At 40.4% G+C, this 23,688-nt stretch overlaps 1 protein-coding gene across 1 annotated transcript; it reads left to right on the top strand.

The window, feature by feature from the left end:
* The first annotated feature begins 652 nt into the window (after nt 1–652).
* On the top strand, nt 653–21,365 carry LOC148008079 (uncharacterized). The gene is made up of 7 exons (XM_087674503.1): nt 653–1,042; nt 20,202–20,318; nt 20,413–20,508; nt 20,800–20,892; nt 20,990–21,025; nt 21,112–21,234; nt 21,315–21,365. Exons 1-7 carry the CDS (start codon nt 809–811, stop codon nt 21,336–21,338), a joined length of 723 nt encoding a protein of 240 aa, XP_087530629.1. The 5' UTR covers nt 653–808; the 3' UTR covers nt 21,339–21,365.
* The last annotated feature ends 2,323 nt before the right edge of the window (nt 21,366–23,688 follow it).

The raw sequence follows: 23,688 nt of genomic DNA, 5'->3' as shown, positions 1-23,688 counted from the left end.
GAAAAGGATTGCCTATCTAACTAATTAAGCTAATCACCACTAAATGTGTTTGTCTTTAAGAAACGTTAAGGAATACTCATAAGTTTTTTGGAGATATAGTTTACGCTCGATCCTAATAATGTGGTCTTCCACTCCCTATATACTAGTGCCACATCCCTATATATTGCATTTTCATGCATTCAACATTGTATTAGTCTAAGTTACCAAAGCCTTTGAAGTTCAGATTATATTTCTTATATAAACCTCCCATGAACTCTTTGCCACACGAAAGGTACTTTCAAACCTCGGTGCAAAGCATTGAAAGAACAAAGGGGTGAAGTGCTTGGAGATTCTAGAGTGCCCAATGTGTGCATTACATTAGAGCCATGTTGCACTTAGGGTTAAAGGGAGTGGTGTAACAACCACTCCCCCTCTTGACCCTGGGTTGCACCCTATGCTTCCAGCAGGAGTGGGGTTTCATTAATCCCCACTTTGCCCTACTAGCACCTGCTCAAATGCAGGTGCTAACTGGGAGGCAGTAGGGTGAATGGTATTGCTTGTCTCCGATTGGTTGTGCAATGACACTTTGGCAATTGTGTCGTTGGCTTGTAAAAGAGGAGGCAATGGGAATGATTTCTTTTCAAACTTGTGTTCAAACACTCCCTTTTCTTAAGAGGGTGAGACCTCCATATTTGTTGCGTCTAGTTGCAGAACAAGTCACGACAACGGATAAACAAAATGATTATGATGATGATGATGATAACGCTCCTACTGGTACCGGATACACCCCAAGCCCCAAGCCTAAAGACTACCTAGTTAAAGGACGACTATGGCTGCTGCCCCGTTCGCAACTTTCGCAATCCTCCATATCCAGAGGGACAAAGCACCCCTTAATCACTCGCCCTTTCCTCATAACCACCTTCGCGTCATACGTTTCAAGCCGGGCAGTCGAGGAATCAGTGTTGTTGCACGTGTCAAAGGAAGGGGTCAGGCTGATTCTCCATCAGAAGCGAGGCCTCCTCTTGCCCAGCTCTGTCATGTCCTCGAACTTTCCTTCTTTGAAGTAAGATCTTCTTCCTCAATTTCAATTCACGTTTATTATTATTAGTATGAACAATGTTATGAGAGAGAGAGAGAGAGAGAGAGAGAGAGAGAGAGAGAGAGAGAGAGAGAGAGAGAGAGAGAGATGCTTCAGTTAAGTGTCAGTCTAAGAATATCATTACACTTTACATGAAAGTGCCATCCCAGTGTGCACCAGAGTTATTTCTGTCCTCATTAGGAAATAGGGTAATCAAAGGGTGACATCTAATCGTTTACGACTTTGTTTGCTTGTGCTTTTGGGGCAAAGAAAGATAGCTTTTTTGGTACGTTAGTGGACTGCAGAGCTTTAGTAATGGTATGTATCATCACTAACAAATTTCCATCTATATATATTTCGGTATCCATTACAAACCATCGGAGAGCCTTCATGGATGGAACAAACAACCCTGTCACCTTAGCATTTGAGATGAAGTAGATGAGCTTGGATTGATCCTGAGTGGCTTAAATGGTTTGCGGAGTTGAGCACGTGATGTTGAATTTGGACTTGGATATTGGATCCAGGTTGGACTTGGCTAACAATTAAGATGTTGATTGCAAACAAGCTTGGTTGCAATGTGCATTCATTTATAAGCCTTCATATGCACCACACAATCTTTTTCTTTGTGTGATGCTATTTAGGTGTGGACATTGCTGGAATTTCGTTGCATAGGGTTTTCTATAACATCCAAATCAAATCCTTTAATGAGGACCTAGACCAAGTTTTGCTGTTTGGGTATTGCAGTTGAGTCCGACGGAAGCCATTTTAATTTTTTTTTTCTTTTGATAATTCAGTTTTGCAAGTTAGATATTGAGGGTTTCAAAAAGCCTCTTCTTTGAAAACGACACAAATTTTACGTCTGTAGAAGTGACTCAATCACACAGCTTCCAAAAATGCAGTTTGAATGAGGCTTCATTTGGTCCTTGCTTTTTATGTGTGTGTGTGTGTGTTTTTGGGCAACCATTTGGAGAAACTCTTCTCCAACTCTTGTGCCATCTTCTTCTTCTCTCCATTCACAACCAGATAGAGTGTTCGTGGGTCAAGTTTGAAGCCATGGAATAGCAGATCATGAAGAGCATCACTTGGACCATGGAGCCACTTGTGAACCATCGAGCAATGAGGGCTACAATGTGAGGTGAGTAGGTGAGCTCTCTACATCTCAAATCTAAGTGGGTAGGTGAGCTCTCTACTTCGAGCAATGAGGACTACAATGTGATAGGTGAGTAGGTGAGCTCTGTACATCTCGAATCTAGATGGCATACATTTGTTCTCTTGGTAGATCAACGAGTGCTTGGTTAGATTGAGAAGAAGTATAGGCAAGCTAAAAGCCACTCCATGATTTGTAACAAGTATCAAGAGGCATCATTGTCATCAAGGCAACAAAATTTGCCATCATTTACCAGTTCTTGCTGCTTAACATCATTTGCCAAGCAAGGCTGTGCAAGGTTTCACACACACAGAAATAGCGAATGGTTGTTCTGGACTATAGGAATGGCTTCATACATTCCTTGTGGCTAAGAAATGGGCATGGAATGTTTCAGGCCTGATCCATTCCCGTTCCCATGTTCCATACTGTTCCTATCCTCATTCCCAGTCTGGAACAGGCCGTTTGAAGTTTTGGGGAATAATGTGAAAATTGGCCCCCTTTCTGTACACTTGTTAAAATTCTAGCCTGGGAGATTTTCTCCTGAGGTGTCGTGCGCAAAGTCCTTTGCTTCTGCACATCAACTATTTTTCTGAATTGCCCCCGTGTGTATGGCTATTTCTTGTGCTGGAAATATCAGGGAATTATCCCAAATCGGTGCATTTCTAGCAGGGATTCTGAGGCTGAAATATCAGTATTTCAGCCCCCTTGTGAATGTTCCAGTCATGTCCATCTTCTGCTCACAATTTTATTGTTGTTGGACACCAACTATTTTGCTGGAATCGCCCCCAAAGTTTGGACTGTTTTCGCTGCTGGAAAGTATCAGGGAATTGTCCCAAATTGAAGGAATTCCCACTAGGCGTTTCAGGCTGAAATATTCCTAAATATGGGGCTTTTTGCAACTGAAGCATTACATGATAAATCTAACTGTCTACACACACACAGACAAACACATTTTTTGGTAATACTCTTTATCCCTAGGTGGGAAACCCAAAATTAAGATGAAAACAAACCAAGAAAGAACAAAATAACCTTTACAAGGCCGTATCATAAGAATATGACATAGAAGATTACAAGATGTAAAACTGTACTTGAAATCAGCCTTCCTGTTTCAGAAAGGGTGGTGGAACCTTGAATTACATTTATTAAAACAAGCAATCAATCTATAATACAAATAATAACTTGAAAATTCAGCAGTTTATCACTTTCTGGTTAGATTGCCCTCAAGAAATTGGGATGAGCAGACACTGATTAGCCCCAAAAATGTTGGCGCCTCTTGCAATATTTATTGTCACATTAATTTTAGAAATACTGTACAAATTTAAAGGTTGAAACTTTGGGAAATCGCCAAGGAATATGTCTAAGCTCCTTCAGCTGAGATCTCAAGGAATATGTCTAAGTTTCTACCACTAAAGCTCCCCAATCCTCAATAAATCAAGTTCAATCCCACACAATTCTGAAACTATTTCTTGTTCTCTATAACTAGCAACCAAAAACTTAGTTTGCCTTTGATTTGAGTGCCGGTGTTGTGTTGTTGCAAGTTCACTCTTGGAAAATAGTGGAAGGAGGATGTTTGTTGGAAGAATAAAGTTAGCGTCACTTCTATATGTTTTGGTTTGTTTAGCACAGTAGTTGTACCTAAATATACTACAGGGCAGGTGGTGTTGGTCTTCTTGAGAACTTAGTTGATTACTTGCTTCTAGGCCTGCTGGAGAGGAGTTTTGTAGGTTGAGCAAGATGGAGTTTGGGAAGTCATCTTGGTGTGGGACCTGGGATAAAGACTTGCGGAGGCACTTAAGTGGCTAATGAAGGGGGAATGAAGTGGTGGTGTAGGAGAGGGCAGCCAGTGCATTTTTCAGCGCCATCTATGCTGACTGGACTGCTGCTATTCGTGCCCTGTTTGCTAGAGGTGAGAGGCATGCAAGTGAAGAAAGCAAGAGGGGAAAGGTGCTACAACATCCAGGGATAGCATGAGGTATTGTGGTTCATGCATTGAGGAGAGAAGATAAGAGCTTATGGGCTGTTTTGACTATATATAGCAGGGAAAAACAGGGCAGCAAGCTGTTTATGAACTGAGCATGCTCAAATAGGGATTCCCAAGTGTTTGATTCTTGCTCTCTACCATTGGGAGGCATTGTATAGACATTAAGGATTGAGTTTTCATTGGATTTATGGGCAACAAGGAGTGTTTCCTTCTTGCTGTAATAAAACTGTCAGAGGGCTGAAGTGGTTTTTGAAACCCCATAATGGATAAAGAGTGGTCTTGATGGATTCTGATGCTTGATATCACTTCCTGGTATTAATACCTATCATCATTATAGAAAATTGGCTATATGTATGGATTTATGAGGTGCATGTCTTTGATTTTGGTCTATGTACAGCAGAGCTCTTGTTGCATGTTAAGAGGTTTTCTAAGCTATAATCTTAGATTGTGTGTTGGGCATTTGTCCCAAGTGTGCTTGCATGCTTATGATCCAGGCATCCTACATGGATGTATTGAGTTGCATTGTTGGACCTTGCATGGAATAGAATCATTGGATTGCGCCTCTATCATTGCCTTACACTTCATCTGAACACTTAATACTCTTTCTTTCTTTCTTTCTTCCTGTTTCCTATCTCACTCTCTCTAAATCCTTTTGTTTCTTACCCCTGTGGTAGACCTTTTATCTTACATGCTCCGACTTTGGTGAACCCAACATGAAGGTTAGTGGAAGAGCGTGATTCTTCAAGAGCTTTTGGATTAGGTGTGGGTGATGTATGGCAGCAAGTGGCTTAACATTTGACTCTATTGTATTAGATATAGCAACAACAATATCAACAACAACAGTAGTAGTGGCAACAATAACAAAGAAGGTAGGATTTTGAGAAGCTTGAGACTGCAGCTATGAATGCTTTGTAGGTAGTTGAACAAGAGATGAAGTAATTTAATGGGCAAAATGTATCAGCTTATGTATAGGAATATGCAAAAAAAAGGAATTTTTATGGGGTTCCCAAATATGCATGGAGCTGGTATTTTTGCTCATCTTGCTGTATAGGCATTGAAAGAGCAACTTGCAAATTTGTATAGAAAGAATCCGGATTGGATTGTCTTTAATAAGAAAGCTCTTAGAGAAGAGTTTTTCCTTGAAGATTGGGTTTGGTAATATGCAAAACTTACATGGATTGGATAGGAGTTGGGCATAAATTTATTGTTTCTACGTTGGAATTGAAAGTTGGGTGTGATGGGCTTCTTTTACCTGGAGAGAGAATGTTCATGAAGATGTTGACAAAGCATGGAAAGGCTTTTGCATTTCAGCTTGCTGAAATTGGTTGTGTTGATCCAATTGTTGTTGCTCCCATGGTCATTTTTATAGTGCCGCATGTGCCTTGGAATTTAAGGCCGATTCATGTGCCTCGGGCTTATTTGCCTATGTTGATATAGCTGTCAATGAGAAGATTAGGATGAAAATTTGGGGCATTTTATGCTGGCTGACCAGCATTAAATGCTGATAGACCTGCCCCTATTTTAGCATTATTTTCTTCTTTATATAGTTGGCTCCCTCCTCATTCAGTGACATCATCACCTATAGGTTTTGTGGAGAGAGGGAGTCGGTGCTAGTGCCTAGGAGCCAGAGACTTTGTTATATGCATCATTCTCGTATATTTGGTATATGGATTCCATTTCTCGAGCACATCTTTGAGTTCTCTTCTTTTCTAGTGTTTTTTTGTTTTCTCTCTCTTTTGTCTTGTGCTCAACAGTTTATTTCAGCACTTGTCTATGCTTCCATTGCTGGACGACATCTAACATGGTATTAGATTGTAGGATCTAGGTTTTTGCTGAGATTTTTCTATTGATTACATGTCTTTCTTCCCCTTGTTGATTAGGCATGCATTTTTTAGACTAGCAACCTGCGTTTTAAGCCCACGCCTGGATTCCAGCTTGCAATCGTCAGTTTGTTGCATTCAATGCTCCACCAGCTTATATTTTTCATTTGCTGCCCTAATTGTGACTAGGTGATTGTTTGTACAAGACGTTTTTCGTTGTTTTTGGCAGTATTTGACTAGTTTTTCTTCATTTTGCAAGAGTCGGCCTTCGTTTTTGATTAGGTTTTTAGTTACACTGCATGTAAACTCTCATTTTGTGAAGTCTTTGTTGTTAGTTTGGCTCTATTCTCTTTTTATATACCTTCTAGTGTCTATCTTCTCTTCTTATCCTCTCCTAATAGCTCCTTTGTGCACTTCTCCAAATGATAAGTTGCATGGACCTGACTATCTTACATGGAGTGTTGTGATGAAGGCTTGGTTTGTGTAGAAGTGGATTTGGTACATTGCATGTGGAGCTATTCCCCTGTCTCAGCGTCCTTTTCCTCTTACTGAGGATTTTGATGAGAACAACCACGAGGAAGCTGTGCTTACATGGGATTGAGACGATGCATGTGCATATTCTAAAGAGTCCTGCAGACTCATAAAGAGAGGATCTGACTCGAGAATTGATCCGATCCCATAAGGCATCACAGTCCATAGAGAGCCCACAGCTGAATCCTCCTAGGAACAAGGAATAGGTGAAGAAATAAGCTCCCAAAGATCAAAGGTGTTGAGTATACACTCCACCTTGCAGGACCACAAGGAATAGTTGGAACCATCTAGTTTGTTTTCTTTGGATATAGAAGGGAGGACAAGCATCTAAATAGAGGGTATTAAGAAAGGCATCTTCACTTTAGATGGGCTTGCTGTGATAGATGAGTAGAAGGATGGGTTTGAAGAGACTTCTCTCGTCGTCGGTAATCACGAAACTCCTGATAATCACGTCACCACATTGACGAGTGGTGTGAGATAAGCTCCTTGTTTGAGTCATCAAAGTCTTGAAACTGGTAAGACATCTTCCAAATGTGCAATCACCCAGAAAGTTGCAACACAAGACCGGTAATGAAATGTGTCACCTGCACACAAGAATTGTTGCTTGAGAAAAATGGACATGTTTGCTAAACTTGCAAATGATAGTCCATATGCCATCACCATGATACTTAAAGATGTGTTGCAAAAATGATTGTGCCATATGATCATCCTTTATTTTCTTTCTCAGCGGAATGAAATGGACCTGTTTGCTAAACTTGCAAATGATAGGCCATATGCTATCATTCCTTGTAGGTGTCCTAGGAAGTTCAAAAGTAAAATCTGAATGCTCTGCTAAGGCCTATTTGGAATAGGCAAGGGCTATAACAAGCTCGTCATCTTTTACCTATCATGCTTTACCTTCTGACATATGATGCATTATTTGACAATCTGCTCTACATTATGCCTTGAAGTTGTCCAATAAAAGAAAGCCTTGATTATGGCATCAATACCTCAGTGTCTTGCATATAAAGAAGTGTGATGTTTGGTGATTACTCTAGGTCTCAATTGCTTTATGACACACAGTCGTCCATGCATCAACAGAAATCCATCTTTAAGCACAAAGTACTTATGCCTTTGGCCATTGCAAAGTTGATCATAAACATTAGCAAAGTTTGAATCGACAGCATATTGCTTTTTCATAGCATCCAACTCAGTGTGATAAATCGTGCAAATAGTTGAAATTTGTGGCTTATGTGACAGTGCATCGGACTCAACATTCTTTTTACCATCAATATATATAATCTAAAAATGGCACATAGAGAGAAAATTTGCCCATCTCATATGTTTCTTTGATAACTTTGTCTTCATAGAAAGTACCTCAAAGTTTGATGGCTTGTTTGTGGTGTAAAATTAGCCTCCAACAAGTAGTGTTTCCACGTAGATAGTGCATGAATTATAGCCAAGAGCTCTTTCTCATAGACCTGCAAATTCTTCTTTGCACCGTGGAGAATTTGGCTCTCATAAGCCATCCTGCATAAGAACAACCCTAATGTTCTTACCACATATATCACAGTGAACCACAAATGACTTCCTTAGATGAGGCAACACAAGTATAGGATTTGAAGTCATTTTATCCTTCAACTTTTTAAATGCTAAAATTTCCATTGCTGTCTATTTAAATGGCACATATTTCTTTTGTAAAGCATGTAATGGAGATGTGATTTCAGCAAACCCTTGTATATTATTCTTGTAGTAAGAACATAAATCCAAGAATCTAAGGATCTCATGTACAAGGTGGCCATGATCGTATTGCCTCAACCTTTGCAGGGTCCATACGAATACCATTCAAGCAATACAATGTATCTCAAAAAGTGGATTTCATGTAAAAAGAATTCACTTTTCTTGTCATTGATATCTAACCTATGCTTATGTACCTTTGATTAGACAACTATGTCATCAAAGAAACTTCCTAAACATGCTCTATGTGGCTTGAAGATGCAATTCATCATTGGATTGAAAGTAGTAGGAGCATTCGTGAGTCCAAAAGGCATGACAAGAAATTCATACAACCCAAAAGATGTTTTGAAAGCTTAGGCACATCCTCTGGTCTAATGCGTATTTGATGATATCCACTTTTCAAATCTATATGGTTGAAAAAGGATACCTGGTACAATGCATCCATAATATCATTGATCTGAGGGATCGAAAACTGATTCTTTATTGTGATTTTATTCAAAGCACGATGGTCAATGCACATATGCTATGAACCATCCTTTTTTTGCACCAAAAGTATTGGAAAACAAAAAGGAGATGAGTTGGGCTGAATCAGCCCTTTTTCTAATAGCTCATTTACTTGACTCATAATCTCCTCCTGTTTGGTTGCACTAACTCTGTAGGGTGGCTTATTAGGTGGGCTACTTCCAAGGATAAGATCTATGCCATGATCTTTAGGCCTTTTAGGTGGCAACCGCCCTAGAAGTGTCTAAGAGAAGCAATCACTATACATTTTCAGAAATGACATGCAATCCTTCTCTAACTTAGATATATTCCTAACATTCTTACTATCATTTTTATCCTTAGTAAAAAGCAAATACGCCGAAAAATGATTTTTCATTACTTTAGAAACGGCAGCTGTAGATATAATAAGGGCAGATTCCCCTTTTAACTTTGCATCAAGTGTGAGTGTCCTTTCCTTACGTTGAATAGTGTCTCTTTTGCACAAAGAATATCACTACATGTTGTTCTCTAATTTTGCCTCATACTCTGCATAACTTAGTAGCATCATCATTGGGTTGATCACTAACAACATTGGGCAGCAATCCTACTGATGTTTTGGGCTTTTTTCCCTTGGAATCTCCCTAACTTTCTTATTTTCTAGCTTGTTGCCTATCGGGATAGTCCCTTGCAATGTGACCCTCCTACTCACAAATAAAACATTTATTTGCAGCCATCAATTCCCTATGATGTATTAATGTTTTTGAGCCCTTTCTTTGTTGTTTTGGCCTCTTTTTAGGCCGATTTTAGATCTGCCATTTTCTCAATCTTAAACAACTTTTTATTCGGCTTTCCCCACTCTCTAGGAAGCCTAAATCCTTCCCATGCATCAAAGCATTTGTTATAGTAGCATTCTCTATGAGCTAAGACATGCTAGACATGGTGGATTTAATGAAAAAATCCCTAATTCCTGTAGGTAGCCCACAAACATATTTTTCCACTTGCTTATGAAGGGGTATGGGGCGATAAGAAGTGATGAGTAGCAATGCGTCCCAAAACTTCTAATTGTATTGCTCTAAATTCTTGCATTCCTTGTATCAAGCTTATTCCAAGTTGTCATGATGTCCATCTCAAAAGTACTTGTTAGCCAATTTGATGCAAACATTTGCTTGAATTGTATCCATGTTGACGATGCTCTTCCTTGCATAAGAGTATGGACAACCACTGCAATGCATTTCCCTTCAAGAAAGTGACCGCCTTATAAATCTTTGAGCATTCGGTGAAGTTTCTCCCTAAATAGATTGCTTTAAACTGCTAAATGAAAGTTAAAGCTATCAGCCTATCTTGTGCACCACTGAAGGACTCAAACTTCACTGCTTTTCCACCCTTATCATAGTCCTTTGTTGCCCTTTTGGGTATCAAGTTGTCATACACTGGTTGCTGCAAAAGGGTGCATTTGCTGAATTTACATCAAAACCAACACCAAATGGAGCATTTGCATGATCAACACTCATTCCTTGAGCCCCATAAGCATTTGGAGGTGTAGATGCATTACCAAACATGTCACTTTGTGTCCTAGGCATCAAACCAATGCTGCCGTATATAGGGTTATACACATTTCTAGCCATACCTGAATACATTGGGTCTTGCATACCATGCCTTGGCTGCTGCATACCATAGGGATTTGTGCCATACATTCCTATATGTGGTCCTTGTTTAACCATAGCATGAAAAATCATGCTTTCACCAAGTATCCTGGCTACCCCATCATGGCATGCATGCCTAGCTATCCAAAATCCATTGGATTAGCACTTTCATGCTGGCCTTGCATTTGCATTTCTTGCCCCATAGGTACCAATTGTTTTGCTTCATTGGCCTCTTAGAGAGTTTGAAGTGATGGCTTTGGCATTACCTTTGATGCACCATGCTGTCCCAAAGGTGTAGAAGATGACTTCTTCTTGCCCTCACTGTCCTTCTTTAGAGCATTAAAAAATTGGGTGAACTAAGGATCCTTTGCCAATTCAGCAAAGAGATTTGTTGTTGTCCTCATCTGATTCTTAAATTGATCATCAAATTTCTCTTCACTTTGTTGGTCATCAGCCTCATTATGCCTTGAAGGCCTTGCCTCTTGCCCGACATTAGCATTTTCGGCTTGCTGTCCATGGTCTGAGCCTTGTCCAAGATCAGACATTGCGTTTTCTTCTTCCCCATGTGATTGTCCATACTGAGAGGCATCATCACTGCTTGATTCCTACGAAGACATATTGCTGTAATTTCTTGGCTGAGAGCAAAAAAAAGCACTAGCACGAAGCTTTGTCTTGCAATCAAGTGCCTCGAGCCCACTGAATCAAGGGATTAAGTGGTATTCCGGCAATGGAATCATGAAACTAGCCTTCCTTCTTGGATAGGTTTGTAATTTCTTGATCAAGCACTTCATTACAATAATCAACAAATAAACATAAATTGAAATGCACACTTTACCTTCAAAATTCTTAGACAATGGACACCTTGTTGGCCCCAAAATTGGCACCCCTTTCGGTATTGCTTTATCTTCAATTGCTAATGGATTGATTGCAAGCTGAGATTCCATAATCTTCTTGGCTGATCCAAAAGCCCCTTGCTACTCCAACAATCAGCAAACAAATTGGGCAATTTGCCCCTTGATTTTCCCCCAAGACTTGCTCTAAATGGACCCCAACTAGCTAAATGCTGTTGCAAATTTACAATCGATGGCTTAGCATTTGAAATCCCTAATAAATTCACAAATTCCAGGTGCTAGTTTCAGCGTATGATGCCTTCTCCTATTGGCATGGGTCTCGCGGTGGTTGTTAAATCCTAATTACTATTGTAAATTAAGGTTTATAGCAGAAATTCTTCAGTTGTCTACCAAATTTGGGTGAGATTTGCTCCAAATGCTGAGATAAGCTGAGATCTCTTTAGAATGGGCTGAAATAGGTAAGAGAATGCCAGAGAGAGAAAATTTAGAGTTTCCATGTGGAAAAACCCCTAAATTTCTGCTTGCAGCATGCACCAATCAGCATTTAATGCTGTTGCCTACTGCATGAATCCCTCCAATCTACCGTCGCCTGCATTAAATGGTGTCGCCGACAGTTTGTGATGCCACAATTGCTGTCGCCTACTGCTTCTGACCTCCTGCTGCTGTCTACTATCTCCAATCGTTGAAAACATGTTTGAAATTAGACCAGCAATACGAGAGAGAAAATTTAGAGTTTCCATGCAGAAAACCCCTAAATCTGTCTACAGCCTGCACAGCATTTAATGCTATTGCCTGCTGCTTGGAGTCCTCCAATTTGCTATCGCCTGCATTAAATGATGTTGCCAATAGTTTTTGGTGCCACAATTGTTGTTGCATACTGATCATGACCTCTTAGCTTTTGCTATCTACTGTCTCTAAAGACTGAGAACATGTTTGAAATCTGACTAGCAACAACTCTCTCTCTCTTCCAAGTTGTAGACTGATTTGAATGGCTGAAACCAAGCCCAAAAACGTTTTCTCAGTTTGCATGGGTATTTGTGCCAAGTGATAGTCTTTTAAACCCATTATTTAACATTATCCAACCATTAAATTAATTTTCAAAATTAAATAACTTTAAAAATTAATTTTAGTTCTTTTGACCCGGCCCGAAATTAAATATGCCTATCCATAATTAAATTGGGTTGGCCATTTGCAATTTGAAGTGGAACCCAACCTTTGATAACCCTTAGAGTGGCATTAATTAATTAATTAATTAATTAATGCTAGTTCCTAGTGTCATCATCGATACTTATCGGCCAAACAACTGTCCTAGGGTGAAAATTGACACCAACTGACCACCAAAGCCCAAGTGGCATAACTTGTCATAGCTTTTGCCTTTGATGCCCATTGCATCATGGGATACTTGGCGTGTTACTATGAAATAACTACCATGTGCATCACATGTGCTAAACAACCTTGCACATTTGATTAATAACTTAATCAAATGTTATCAACAAGATTAAAGCATCTTAAAAATTCACTTCCCCTGATAGCAACATCAGATGCAAGCCCTTTATTGCGAGATGAAACTTCGAAATTTCTCTCTCTTTAACATATTCTCTCATGCTCTAGTCATTTCTCAGCTCTTCTCAGTATTTTTCAACAATTTGAGTCATCGGAGAGAGAGATTTTAGTCAATCTCTGCTGTAAGCCCTAATTTACAACATAAATTAAAGTTTTGATAGCCACCTTAGGATATGTGCTTGGAATTGAGTCCTAGGACTTGGATTCCTACAATTGAAATTGAATACTTTCAGGAAGATTCAAGAGGCCAGTAATATCAAATTTGGGGCTAAATTTATCTTGCAAGGGGCAAAGTGAAGGCCAATCCCTAAGCAAACCAAGGGGCAAAATGATTTGAAGATTGCTGGCCATTTATGACAACAAGAGGCACTTGGATTAGTAGAGAAGACCAGAGAATCTCAGTTATATTGGCATTCTCCAACTTGCATCTTGTTGATCAGTAGGTCAACATTTGCATTTTGGTTATGCTTAGCCCTAGTAGGGGAAACTACTAGGATTTGGTTGTCTTCCATGGAGTGTTAACAAGAGGATTAAGTGTGTGCCTTGGAGGTGAGATTCTTGTTCAAAGTTGTAGTTATCTATTTTTGAGTTGACCTTAACAAGATGTAGAGGTGGTTTGCCAATTGGGTGGTTTTCAATTGGTGTTTCTTTTTTAGGGGATTCGTTGCAGCATTTGGTTATTAATGTCACATGGATGGAGTACTCTAAATCGCTAGATAGTATGTATCTGGTCATGGTGGATACTTAAGATAGCATTAATAGATACTAGAAAGCAAGGACACTGTCATGAGAACATGTATGTTTGAAACCTCACTTAACATGTGGATTAATTTTTAATCACATGATTAAGTAAATATTGTACATGTGAAGTGCAATTAGCGTGTAAATTTATGAGCCTGAGACCCGAGAAAATCACGGGATGTCAAAGGCAAAAGTTGCTATAAGTTATGTTGCATAGGTACTTGGTGGTATCTAGTGTCAATTGTTGGTCTAGGTCATTCATTTGGTAAGTGTGAGATGGTGACACTAGAGATGTGGCGTTTAATGATACCTAATGTTGATCTAATGGTCAAAGATGGCACAGAGAAACTTGGGAGTGAAAGATGCCAATCCAATTTAATTATTGGCCAGTTAGATTATTTTTTTGGGCACCGAAATAATTATTAGATTAATTTTCATTAATTAAAGGCTGAAAATTAACATTTAATGATGGATAATGTCGGAAAGACCATTTGGGAAGGCTGCCACTTGGCAAACTTGGCCAAACAAGGTGCTAAAAGGCTGAAGAAGAGGAAAAACGAGATGATTCTTGCTGTAGCAAAGGCGGAAGAGCTATAAGCAGCCATGGCTAGCCTATTTTCAGCCATGGCAACCAGCCACGAGTAAGTTTTGAGGAGGCGATTGTAGATTCAGACCCTCCACAGCTGGGCGATTGCATCTAGGTACAAGGTGGCATCTGATTTGGATGTCTCAGCTACAGTCGACATCATTTAATGTCGTTGTGGCAGGGCAGCAGCTGCATTTGACTGATTTTTAGTCATTCTTTATGACAAAACTCTGAATTTTCTCTCTCTACAGCTTTCTTTCTCATCTCCCAGTCATTTCATAGCCTTGCGTCGAAGATCTCAACATTTGGACCCTTGGAGGTTGAGAAATTGCAAATTTCTCTGCTGTAAACCCTAGGGTTTAGCAGCAGCCTCAGGAAGTGTGCCAAAAATTGGAAGCTCCAAGACTTGGAATTTTCAGGGCTGAAGGTGAATTTCAGGTAAATTCAGGTGGAGGACTAGCCAACCATTGAATTTGGGGCATTCCCATGGTTTATGAAGTGGGTGAAGGCCAATTAAGTGCCCGAATAAAGGGACAAAACAGATTGAAGACTTGTTGGTCACTTTGCACAGCAAGGGGAGTTTGGATTGCGAAGGGGATCGGGAGAATCCCATTGTAAATCAACTTCTTCTTCAATAAAGTTAAAGAAATACCAAAAGGGGCGCCAATGGTGGGGCCAATTGGGTGTGCGTTGTCCAAGATCAGTAGGTAATTTGTATTTATTGTTTGTTGCTGTAATTAAGTTGTAATTAGGGATTTACCACCCATCCACGGAAGGAAGGTTGGTTTCATGGTCCATTGTTGGGATACGATCAAATCCTTTGAATTGGTGGGCCCCTGGTACTTGGTTGCAACTTGGGACTATTGCATTATTGCTGAAATTGTTCTCAGTAGTAAATTACAGCAAGCATGTCTTCACATGGTGATTTGGGATCAAGTAGAGAGGATGCATCACTCCTTGGTCAATCACATGATGAAGGGGGAAATGCAATGATTGATGTTGGGCATGGTTCTCAGCATGGAAAACATGCTGAAAATGTGGGAAATGACCCAAATGTTGGCACTTCAATTTATAAAGAGGCTAATGACTAGCAAGGGGCTGAAGAATTTGATGATAGCGTCAAGGATCGAATTCGTACAACAGCAAATCTTTTTACTAAATCGGCAAAGGATCCCTAGTTTACTTGATTCTTGAATGTCCCAAAGAAGGACAACAAAGGCAAAGAGAAGAAGACACCTTCTACAGCTTCAGGACAGCCACAAGAACCGAAGGAAATGCCTAAGCCTTCTTTGTATTTATTGTTTGTTGCTGTAATTAAGTTGTAATCAGGGATTTACCACCCATCCACGGAAGGAAGGTTGGTTTCATGGTCCATTGCTGGGATACAATCAAATCCTTTGAATTGGTGGGCCCGTGGTACTTGGTAGTATATTTGTGGTTTGCCAAAGGGTTTTCGGGATTTTTGCATGAAGTCCACTATTTCCAGCATGTCTCAGCTGATAGAAATTGCTACTACATCTGACACATTGCTGCGTGCAAAGGATGCAGGATTCCACGATGATGATGCCAAGTCACATGTCAAATAGGCAAATGTTGAGAAAAAGGGTAAATCTGAAAATAAAGCTGAAAATTAGGGCAGATTTGAAAATAGGGCTGGAAAGAGGAACAAATCGCAAAGAAAGAGTGGGAAAAGTGATGCATGACGTAAAGAGTTGATGGTTGCAAATAAATGCTATATTTGTGAACAAGAAGGGCATATGGCACGCAGTTGTCTTAATACACAGTAAGCTGAAAAGGATGATAATAAGGGAAAGAAAGACAAAACCAATGCTGGTTTAGTGCTTGATGTAGTGGCAGATCAGCCTAATCAATATAGTACTGAACTTTGCAGGACATGGGGCAAAATCAAAGATCAACATGGATTGATTTTTCTTGATCCAGGGGCACGGTCAAATTTCATCTCTCTTGATATGGCAGCCCGTTTAGGCATCAGAGAGGATGAGATGGGACCCATGGGTGAGATTAGTATGGCATGCAAGAGACATGCAGAGCTGGTCACTCCTATCATTGGAAAGCTTCATTTGCACATTCAAAGTTATGTGGACAGCGAAGAGCTCTTTATTGCTCCATTGGAAGGATGTGATGTCTTGCTTGGTATGCCTTGGTATCATCGTATGCATGCAATAATTGATACTCATGATAAGATTGTGACCCTCTTCCATAGAGGCAAAGTTCATACTTTGGATGTAAAATTGAAAGGGGAATATGTCCCTGTTGATCTGCTTTTGCTATTTCCAAAGTAATGAAAAATCATCTTTCAGCTTACTTAGTTTTCACTAAGGATAAAAGCGATAATGGAAATGTTGGGAATGTGACTACTTTGGATAAAGATTGCATGTCATTTTTGCAAATGTATGCTGATTGCTTTTCTCAGTCACTTTCGGGACACTTGCCACCTGAAAGGCCTGAGGATCATAACATAGATTTGATCCTTGGCAATAGCCCACATAATAAGCCACCTTATAAAGTTAGTGCAGCCCAACAAGAGGAGATTACGAGCCAAGTAAATGAGCTGTTAGAGAAAGGGTTGATTTAGCCCAGTTCATCTCCATTTTTCTCTCTAGTACTTCTAGTGTAGAAGAAGGATGGGTCATGGCGTATGTGCATTGACTATCGTGCTATGCATGGCAACCGACAAGCCTTCAAACTAATTTGCTCCTTGGTTTGCTTGGGGATTGGCCTTCAATTTTGCTCCTTCGATGACAAATTTTGCACCAAACTTCATGTTGATTGGTGACTCTTTGAAATTCTATGAAATCCCCAAATTTCAGCTCTTGAATTTTAAATACTAGGCCCTAAATTCTAAGCACTCTTTTGAGAGTGGTTGGTAAACCCTATTTTTACTGTAAATTAGGTTTACCAATAGAAATTATTCAATTGCATCTTGTTGCCCTGAATTTTTTTGAGATCCCTTGAGAGAATATGTGAATTGGCTGAGAGAATAGAGAGGAAGTTGGGGAGATAGAAATTTCAGAGTTTCATCGGCAAAATTGGCTGAAATTTAATGTTGCCCTTCTATAAATGGTGATTCACTGTAGCCCACCACATGCAGTCACCTGCCCTTGTAGGCCCCAACATGTTGTCACTTGCTTCCAATGGCTTCTTGATCAACTAGGGGCAGCTCTGTGATAGTCTCCAATGGCTAGGTTGATCACCAACGGTTGGAAGATTACAATAATTCTCTCTCCTCCATCCATTTGCATGTATTGATAGGTCACATAATACTAAAATTTTACCGAGTAGCACAAGGAAGCTTTACCTCTAACTTACACTTGCCTCGAAACCAAGTTCTAGGCCTTTGTCTCTTTGGACCACATTGATCCTTGGAACTTTCATATTTCTACCAAAAATGGTTCATTGGCGACGTTTCCCTTATGACGGGTAGCACTATACGGAGCGTTCACATGACCAACATTAATACCACGAGTCTCAAATACGCTAGGCTGCACATATGCATTGCCAAACATACTACCTTGTGCCCAGGGCATCATGCAAATATTACTTTCCAAAGGGTTTTGCATTCCACTTGCCATACCTAGATACATTGGGCCTCGCATACCATACATAGGTGGCTGCATATACCAAATACATGTGGTCCTTGCATTCCCATGGCTAAAGCATTACCAGCCATTGCTTGGAAAACCGAACCTTCACCAAAGTACCCCGGGTGATCCACATTAGCATGTATGCCTTGCTATCCACAAACCATTTGGTTAGCACTTCTAAGTTGGCCTTGTATATGCATTAATTGCCTCATTGGCATCATTTGCTTATGCACCCACATTTGGAACATCATGCTGTTGCATTGGCTCTTTGTTCAGTACATCTTGTTTGTGTTGAAGCTCTTGAAGGCGATTTTCCCTTCTTGCCTTTGTTGATCTCCTTTAAGGAGTTTAAAAAGCTCATGAATCGAGGATCTTCCTCTTGTAGGTTATCAGCTTCAAGAAGCTTGGAAGGACCCATCTCTTGTCCAATTCCCTCAATCTTTTGTTTGAGTTGTGCAGATTTGGACCTAGTGCCTTACAAAAAGCGAAACCAAAATGTTTCCACACATGATGACACCTGTTCACTCCGGACCTTAGTGCTTCTTTTAGTGTTTTTTTTATCTCACTAAAGAGCTCCCAATTCGGGGTACAAAAATACGATGTTTTATGCACATACTATTGTTCAGTTGTCAATGGTTCCAGGGGCACTATTCTCTATAAACATTGAATGTACAATTGTTTGAAGGGCACTATTATCTTAGAATAGTTGACTAGGGTGTCAAAAGATGACGTACCAGCGAGACAGTAGGATTGGCAGGGGGTGAACTCGGCAAACATGGAGAGGAGAAGAGAAGAGAGAAGAAACTTAGATGAATGGAATGATGAAGTTCTGAATCATGGAGTGAATGTGATACAAGGGAACAAGAGTGCCGTAGCACAAGGAAGATGATGAAGACAACCACGAACCACGAACTGCAATGTCCTCCTGAAGGGGTGTGAGGGCAGTGGAGAGGTTGGAGAGGAGAGGTGATGGACTGAATGAATCAGCCGTGAGGAATGAATGAGAGAGTGGCCTATAAATAGGCACAGTCAGCCTAGGATGGCGCCTCTTTTTGGGGCTGCAAACCCTAAACGCAAAACGCAGAAACGCAAAAACACAAACTGCGGGTGAAGGGTTTCTGAACACCCCCTCTCAGGCCCAAAAAGGGGAACAAGTAAAGAGAGAGATGGAGATGCAATGCTATATGCTGAAGAATGTTCATGCAGCAGGTGCCACTTGGACAGTGTCCCTCGTGGGAAAATTGTTCACTTGCCCAAGTGCCCTAGTACAAAGATGATGAAAATATGCAATGCAGAGGAGGAGGAAGATGTAGAGGATCCCTAAGATCCAAGATTTCCACGTGAAAGGTAACGTGTAGTAAAGAACAGTAGACAGAGTGAATTGGAGGGCCTGAAACTCAACCTCGGGAGAGAAGCCACTAGCTCCGTGCATCCATGCTGGAAGGAATACGAAGGCCTCGTCACCAAGTCGCGGTTGAACCTCCGAGGTCCCGATCTAGGTGGTACCTGAAGATCCTGGGCAGCCACCCTAAGAAAGTAGAGGATGGGTGAAGAACTTCATGTGGAGTAGGTTCCTTCTATGAGGTGGGAGGTGGAGGGGCCCTCGCTGAAGTTGAAGAAGTAGATGCCCCCTTTGAGGGCAAAGAAATAACATCCCCCTCCGAATCCCCCTCTGAAGTAGATAGGGAATCCAAAAACTCATGGATCACGGACTCTAAAATGTTTGATGACGAAGGAAGTGCCGCCGGTCGTGCCGAAGAAGGTACAGTTTGATGATCCCTGCCGATCATTCTACAGGCTATATTTCTGTTTACCTTTGGATTTGAGCACCATTTATCTAGTTCTTCATCCTTGCAACCATTTTGCAAGGAAGATCCTTGCACTATTTTCTAACTTCTGCTTCATTTCTCATATATTCGACATTTTGAACCTGTACATGAATCAGAATGATGATGGGTACGTGCATTTCAAAAGGCACATGCTATTTTTGAAAATCTTGAGGGTTTTATATGCTGTTGATCATTCTATGTTTCTCATAGATTTTATTGTTTGAACCTGCACATGAATCAGAGTGATGATGAGTACGTGCATTTCATAAGGCAATGGTTTTGGAAAATTTGATATGCTGTCAATCATTCTAAATTAATATTGTGCTATATTTCTCTGATCTCATGAGTGAAGAATGAAATGTTTATTGTTCTACTGCAGTCACAATTATATATGCACTCTTTAGCTCTACAAAATCTGCTGTGCATTCAGTATTTAATTTCATGTATGTGGCTGCTTTTTAGTGCCCAAACTTTTTTTTTGGGGGGGAAGGGGGGGTTTATATCCTGTTTTGAATCTGGGCTTATCCATTAATTGGATATTGCCTTTATTCAGCTTAAGTTTACTCCTAATTTTCTGTTGGGTTTATTATCGACTCTCTAGAAAATTGATTATTATTTGTTGGTATACTGGCAAAACGTTGGGGTTGGCAGGTCTGTGTGCATAACCAAGGCCGGCCAGCAGGGTTAGCCTTGCATGAGTTTGTAACTACAACAGTGGAGGCATTTGTGAATGGTTATACGCGGGAGCAGGTTACTTTACAAATTACGGTGAGAAACTACAGCTGTTGAGTGAGGGGTCTGTCACTGTTATTGCTTGCACGCTGGATTTCACTGATCTTTACTTGGGCATGTTGGTGTACAGTTTGGGTCGACAGGTATGGATGAGTTTGAGTTGGGGACAGCTGGGTCCACCTTAACAGCTACAGAGGAGTATTATCGTTCTAAATGGTTGGCTACGGTAGCTCTTTCACCTAATAAGACATGTTGTACCTTTGATATTAACGTTTTATCTTTCAATGCCAATTCTTTGCAAGTTTCACTCTTTTGTTTATTATTTGTCGGCTATGCCTTGACCATCTTTCATTATCCATAAAATAATCAAGATATTTCATGTGATAACGTCACATTTATATTCTAATATGACATCAAATTTATGATTCCAGCAATCTTGGTGACATTTTGGGATTTTTACTCTGGCTATGAAGCCTTGATGCCATTTTGTAGTCTAACTTGTTTGGTTGCTTTACAGATATACACAACACTGCAGATTTTGAAGGTAGTTGACAATGAAGCTTCAAGACTGCTGGCAACTGATGATATGCAACTTTACAGTACAGTTCATGTCTGTCTTATGCAATGATCTTTAGTATTGCTCACAAACAGGAAATATTTGCTTATATTCTGACAACAAAACACACTTATCTCATCGTGATAAACAGCATGTGATTCAGGGGCAACAACAGGGGGATGTGCAGGTAATAGTGATTGTAATGTTGCCTTGGCTATTGGCCCAAAAGCTCTAACCATTCTGTGAAGTAACCAATGCACTTCATCTGTTCAGGAATCCATCAATTTTGACAGAGGCCTTGCTACAAAAGGTGCCTCTGGAGGTGTGGTCAGTGGGAAAGTGGTCATTGCTCCACAATGGATTCCAATCAGTCAGCTTGTTCTTTTAACCTTGAAGGTAACCTACAAGGAAAGAGTATTGATAAAGTTGATGTGTATTTGACGCTTGAATTAACTGACTGTAAGTTGTGTTATCAGGTGGTGAATGAATGGAAGAGGTGAAAGTTTACATGGTGCCGATTATCCCAGTCACACTACTGGATGCTCTTCATGGCAAGTATTTCAAGGTGTGAATGGATATAAAATATACATCATATTTGAGCTGATTATGTAAGTCATGTAAAGTAGTCCATTTATATATGTCAAAGAGCCAGTGGATTGAAGATAGAATGCTGCTGCAGTGGTGTGAGACCACCTGTCTTCAAGTTCCATTTCTCTTTATAGTAGTCTCGCTCATAGCTCTGAATGCTCTGAGATACAGAATATAAAGCAATCAATTCAATAGTAGTCTCTCACAACTCTGAATGCTCTGCAAAACAGTCTGCAAAACAGAATATAAAGCAATCAATTCAATTGCTCTCCCTTTGCTTTTCAGAAGGACAGACTTCCCTGCCATTAAAACTTATACAAGGGAGTTTTAATAGTTGAAGCCATGATGCTGTATTTGTGATGTATTGTTGCCACTTTCTCCTCATTGTTTGAATACTTGATATTATGAGAGTGGTTTCTGAAAGATGCACACAGCGAAATTGCCCAGGTCATTTCAGCTTTAAAAATAGCCATAGTATGGCAATAGTAGTTCATGGAATATGACATGAAGCTCAATGTACAAGTCTATAGAGACATTGCATTACAGCTTAATAAAATAGAAGACAGTTACTTACCAAATTAAAAAGTTAGTTTCAAAATTAAGCCTGCCTTACAGCCTTGAAGTTTGCTTTGTGGTTAGGCTATGGGTAGCATTTCTGATGAGGTAAGATGTTGGATCAGAGGCTTTGACTACCAATTTCCCTTGAGGAGATTCTGGATTCAGTGTGTATAGATGGCATTGCCATATTATCTGTAGGGGGCTATAGCTTAACCTCCAAAGATTTGTTGCAGCCATGCTGCTCAGCTTTAGGAGCATTTATCAAAATGGCACAAGTCTTGTGGGCTTCGGTTCAGGCCCTTAATCCGAACTGATAGCCAGCTGCTCTGTTCAGTGGATTTCTTGAGACTCTGCAGTAATCTCTTGCCTGCCAAGCAGAGCAGTGGATTGCACCCTTGCTTATCTAGAGGAAGCTGTTGTGATGGAGTTACAGTGAAGCACTCTCTCAATCTGTCTAGTTCAGGTAAAGTTACATGTCATGAATTCATTTAGCCAGGAGGTGAAGCACTAGGTAGGGCTGAGATTGTTTTGGCCAGTGCTCAGGGATGATGGGCTATCGGATCCTTCCTAGTCAGAAGAGAGCAATGCTGTCATAGAAGCTGAAAATGCACAAACTCAAAATGTCACGGCAAGAACAAACACTCACACGCTCGCTGCCTGCCCACCATGCATGTGCACATATTTTGGGGTGTACAAAGAGAGAGAGAGAGAGAGAGAGAGAGAGAGAGAGAGAGAGAGAGAGAGAGAGAGAGAGAGAGAGAGAGAGAGAGAATATTTTTCTTTAATTTTCTAAAATAAACTCTTTTTTCTTGAAAACCAAGATATCCACATATTCCAAGGCTAAGTGTACCACTTAACAGAAGTTAACAGTCGGTAACTTTTTTGGGACTTGCACCACCTTGTCATCGCACCTTGGTATAAGCATATGCCCTAAAGGGCAATGCTGACAAAGAGGGTGAAAACGAGCTGTATCTCTAAGCTATAATTCTTGCTTGAGGATTTGAGTTTGTGCTCAAAAGAGATATTCATTCTCTTTTCTTTCTTCCCATATGGCCTTAAGTTCCATCAATTTGTCTCCATGTGTGTGTGCGTGGCTTCACTCATGAGTTTGTGCATTTTTAGCTTCTATGATGCAACCTTTCCTTTCAAAATTCTCCACTCACATAGCATGCACGCGCACACACATAGATATATAATGGTGCCTTGCTTGTTCTCTACGCATTTGCACACAGAGCTCACACACACACAGATATATAATAGTACCTTGCTTTGCAGAAAACTCTATGCATTTGCACATAGGGCTCGCGCTCGTGCACACGCACACGCACGCACGCGCGCGCGCGCGCGCGCGCACACACACACACACACTCTCTCTCTCTCTCTCTCTCTCTCTCTCCCCATTTATTATTTCCAATAGACACATATACATATACACATGCTATTATCAAACTAATCCAACATTGACTTACACAAGTGCGCACACACACACACACACACACACACACACACATACACGTGTGTTCACACACACATCCATTAGGGTTACAGGATACATCTCCATTTATCAATACTCCCAACCCTAGGTAGTACACATGTATAAATACCTCCCACTTGCCACGAGAAACTTAAATGTCTTTTGCTTTTTTCTCTTGAGAAGATACCTCAACAACCATCTATTGACAACACTTGCCTACGACAAACACG

Source organism: Lygodium microphyllum, unplaced genomic scaffold (genome assembly GCF_053477565.2).
Source record: "Lygodium microphyllum isolate KBCC unplaced genomic scaffold, Lygodium_microphyllum_v1.1.10 scaffold_441, whole genome shotgun sequence".
Lineage (NCBI taxonomy): Eukaryota > Viridiplantae > Streptophyta > Polypodiopsida > Schizaeales > Lygodiaceae > Lygodium > Lygodium microphyllum.
This window is presented reverse-complemented; position numbering and strand designations above follow the sequence as displayed.

Bases quoted from the DNA above. Each gene is read 5' to 3' on its own strand.
- LOC148008079 (XM_087674503.1), top strand. From the start codon at position 809: ATGGCTGCTGCCCCGTTCGCAACTTTCGCAATCCTCCATATCCAGAGG. The intron at 1,043-20,201 runs GTAAGATCTTCT...TGGGGTTGGCAG, and splicing joins TCGAACTTTCCTTCTTTGAA to GTCTGTGTGCATAACCAAGG. The intron at 21,235-21,314 runs GTAACCTACAAG...TTGTGTTATCAG, and splicing joins TTGTTCTTTTAACCTTGAAG to GTGGTGAATGAATGGAAGAG.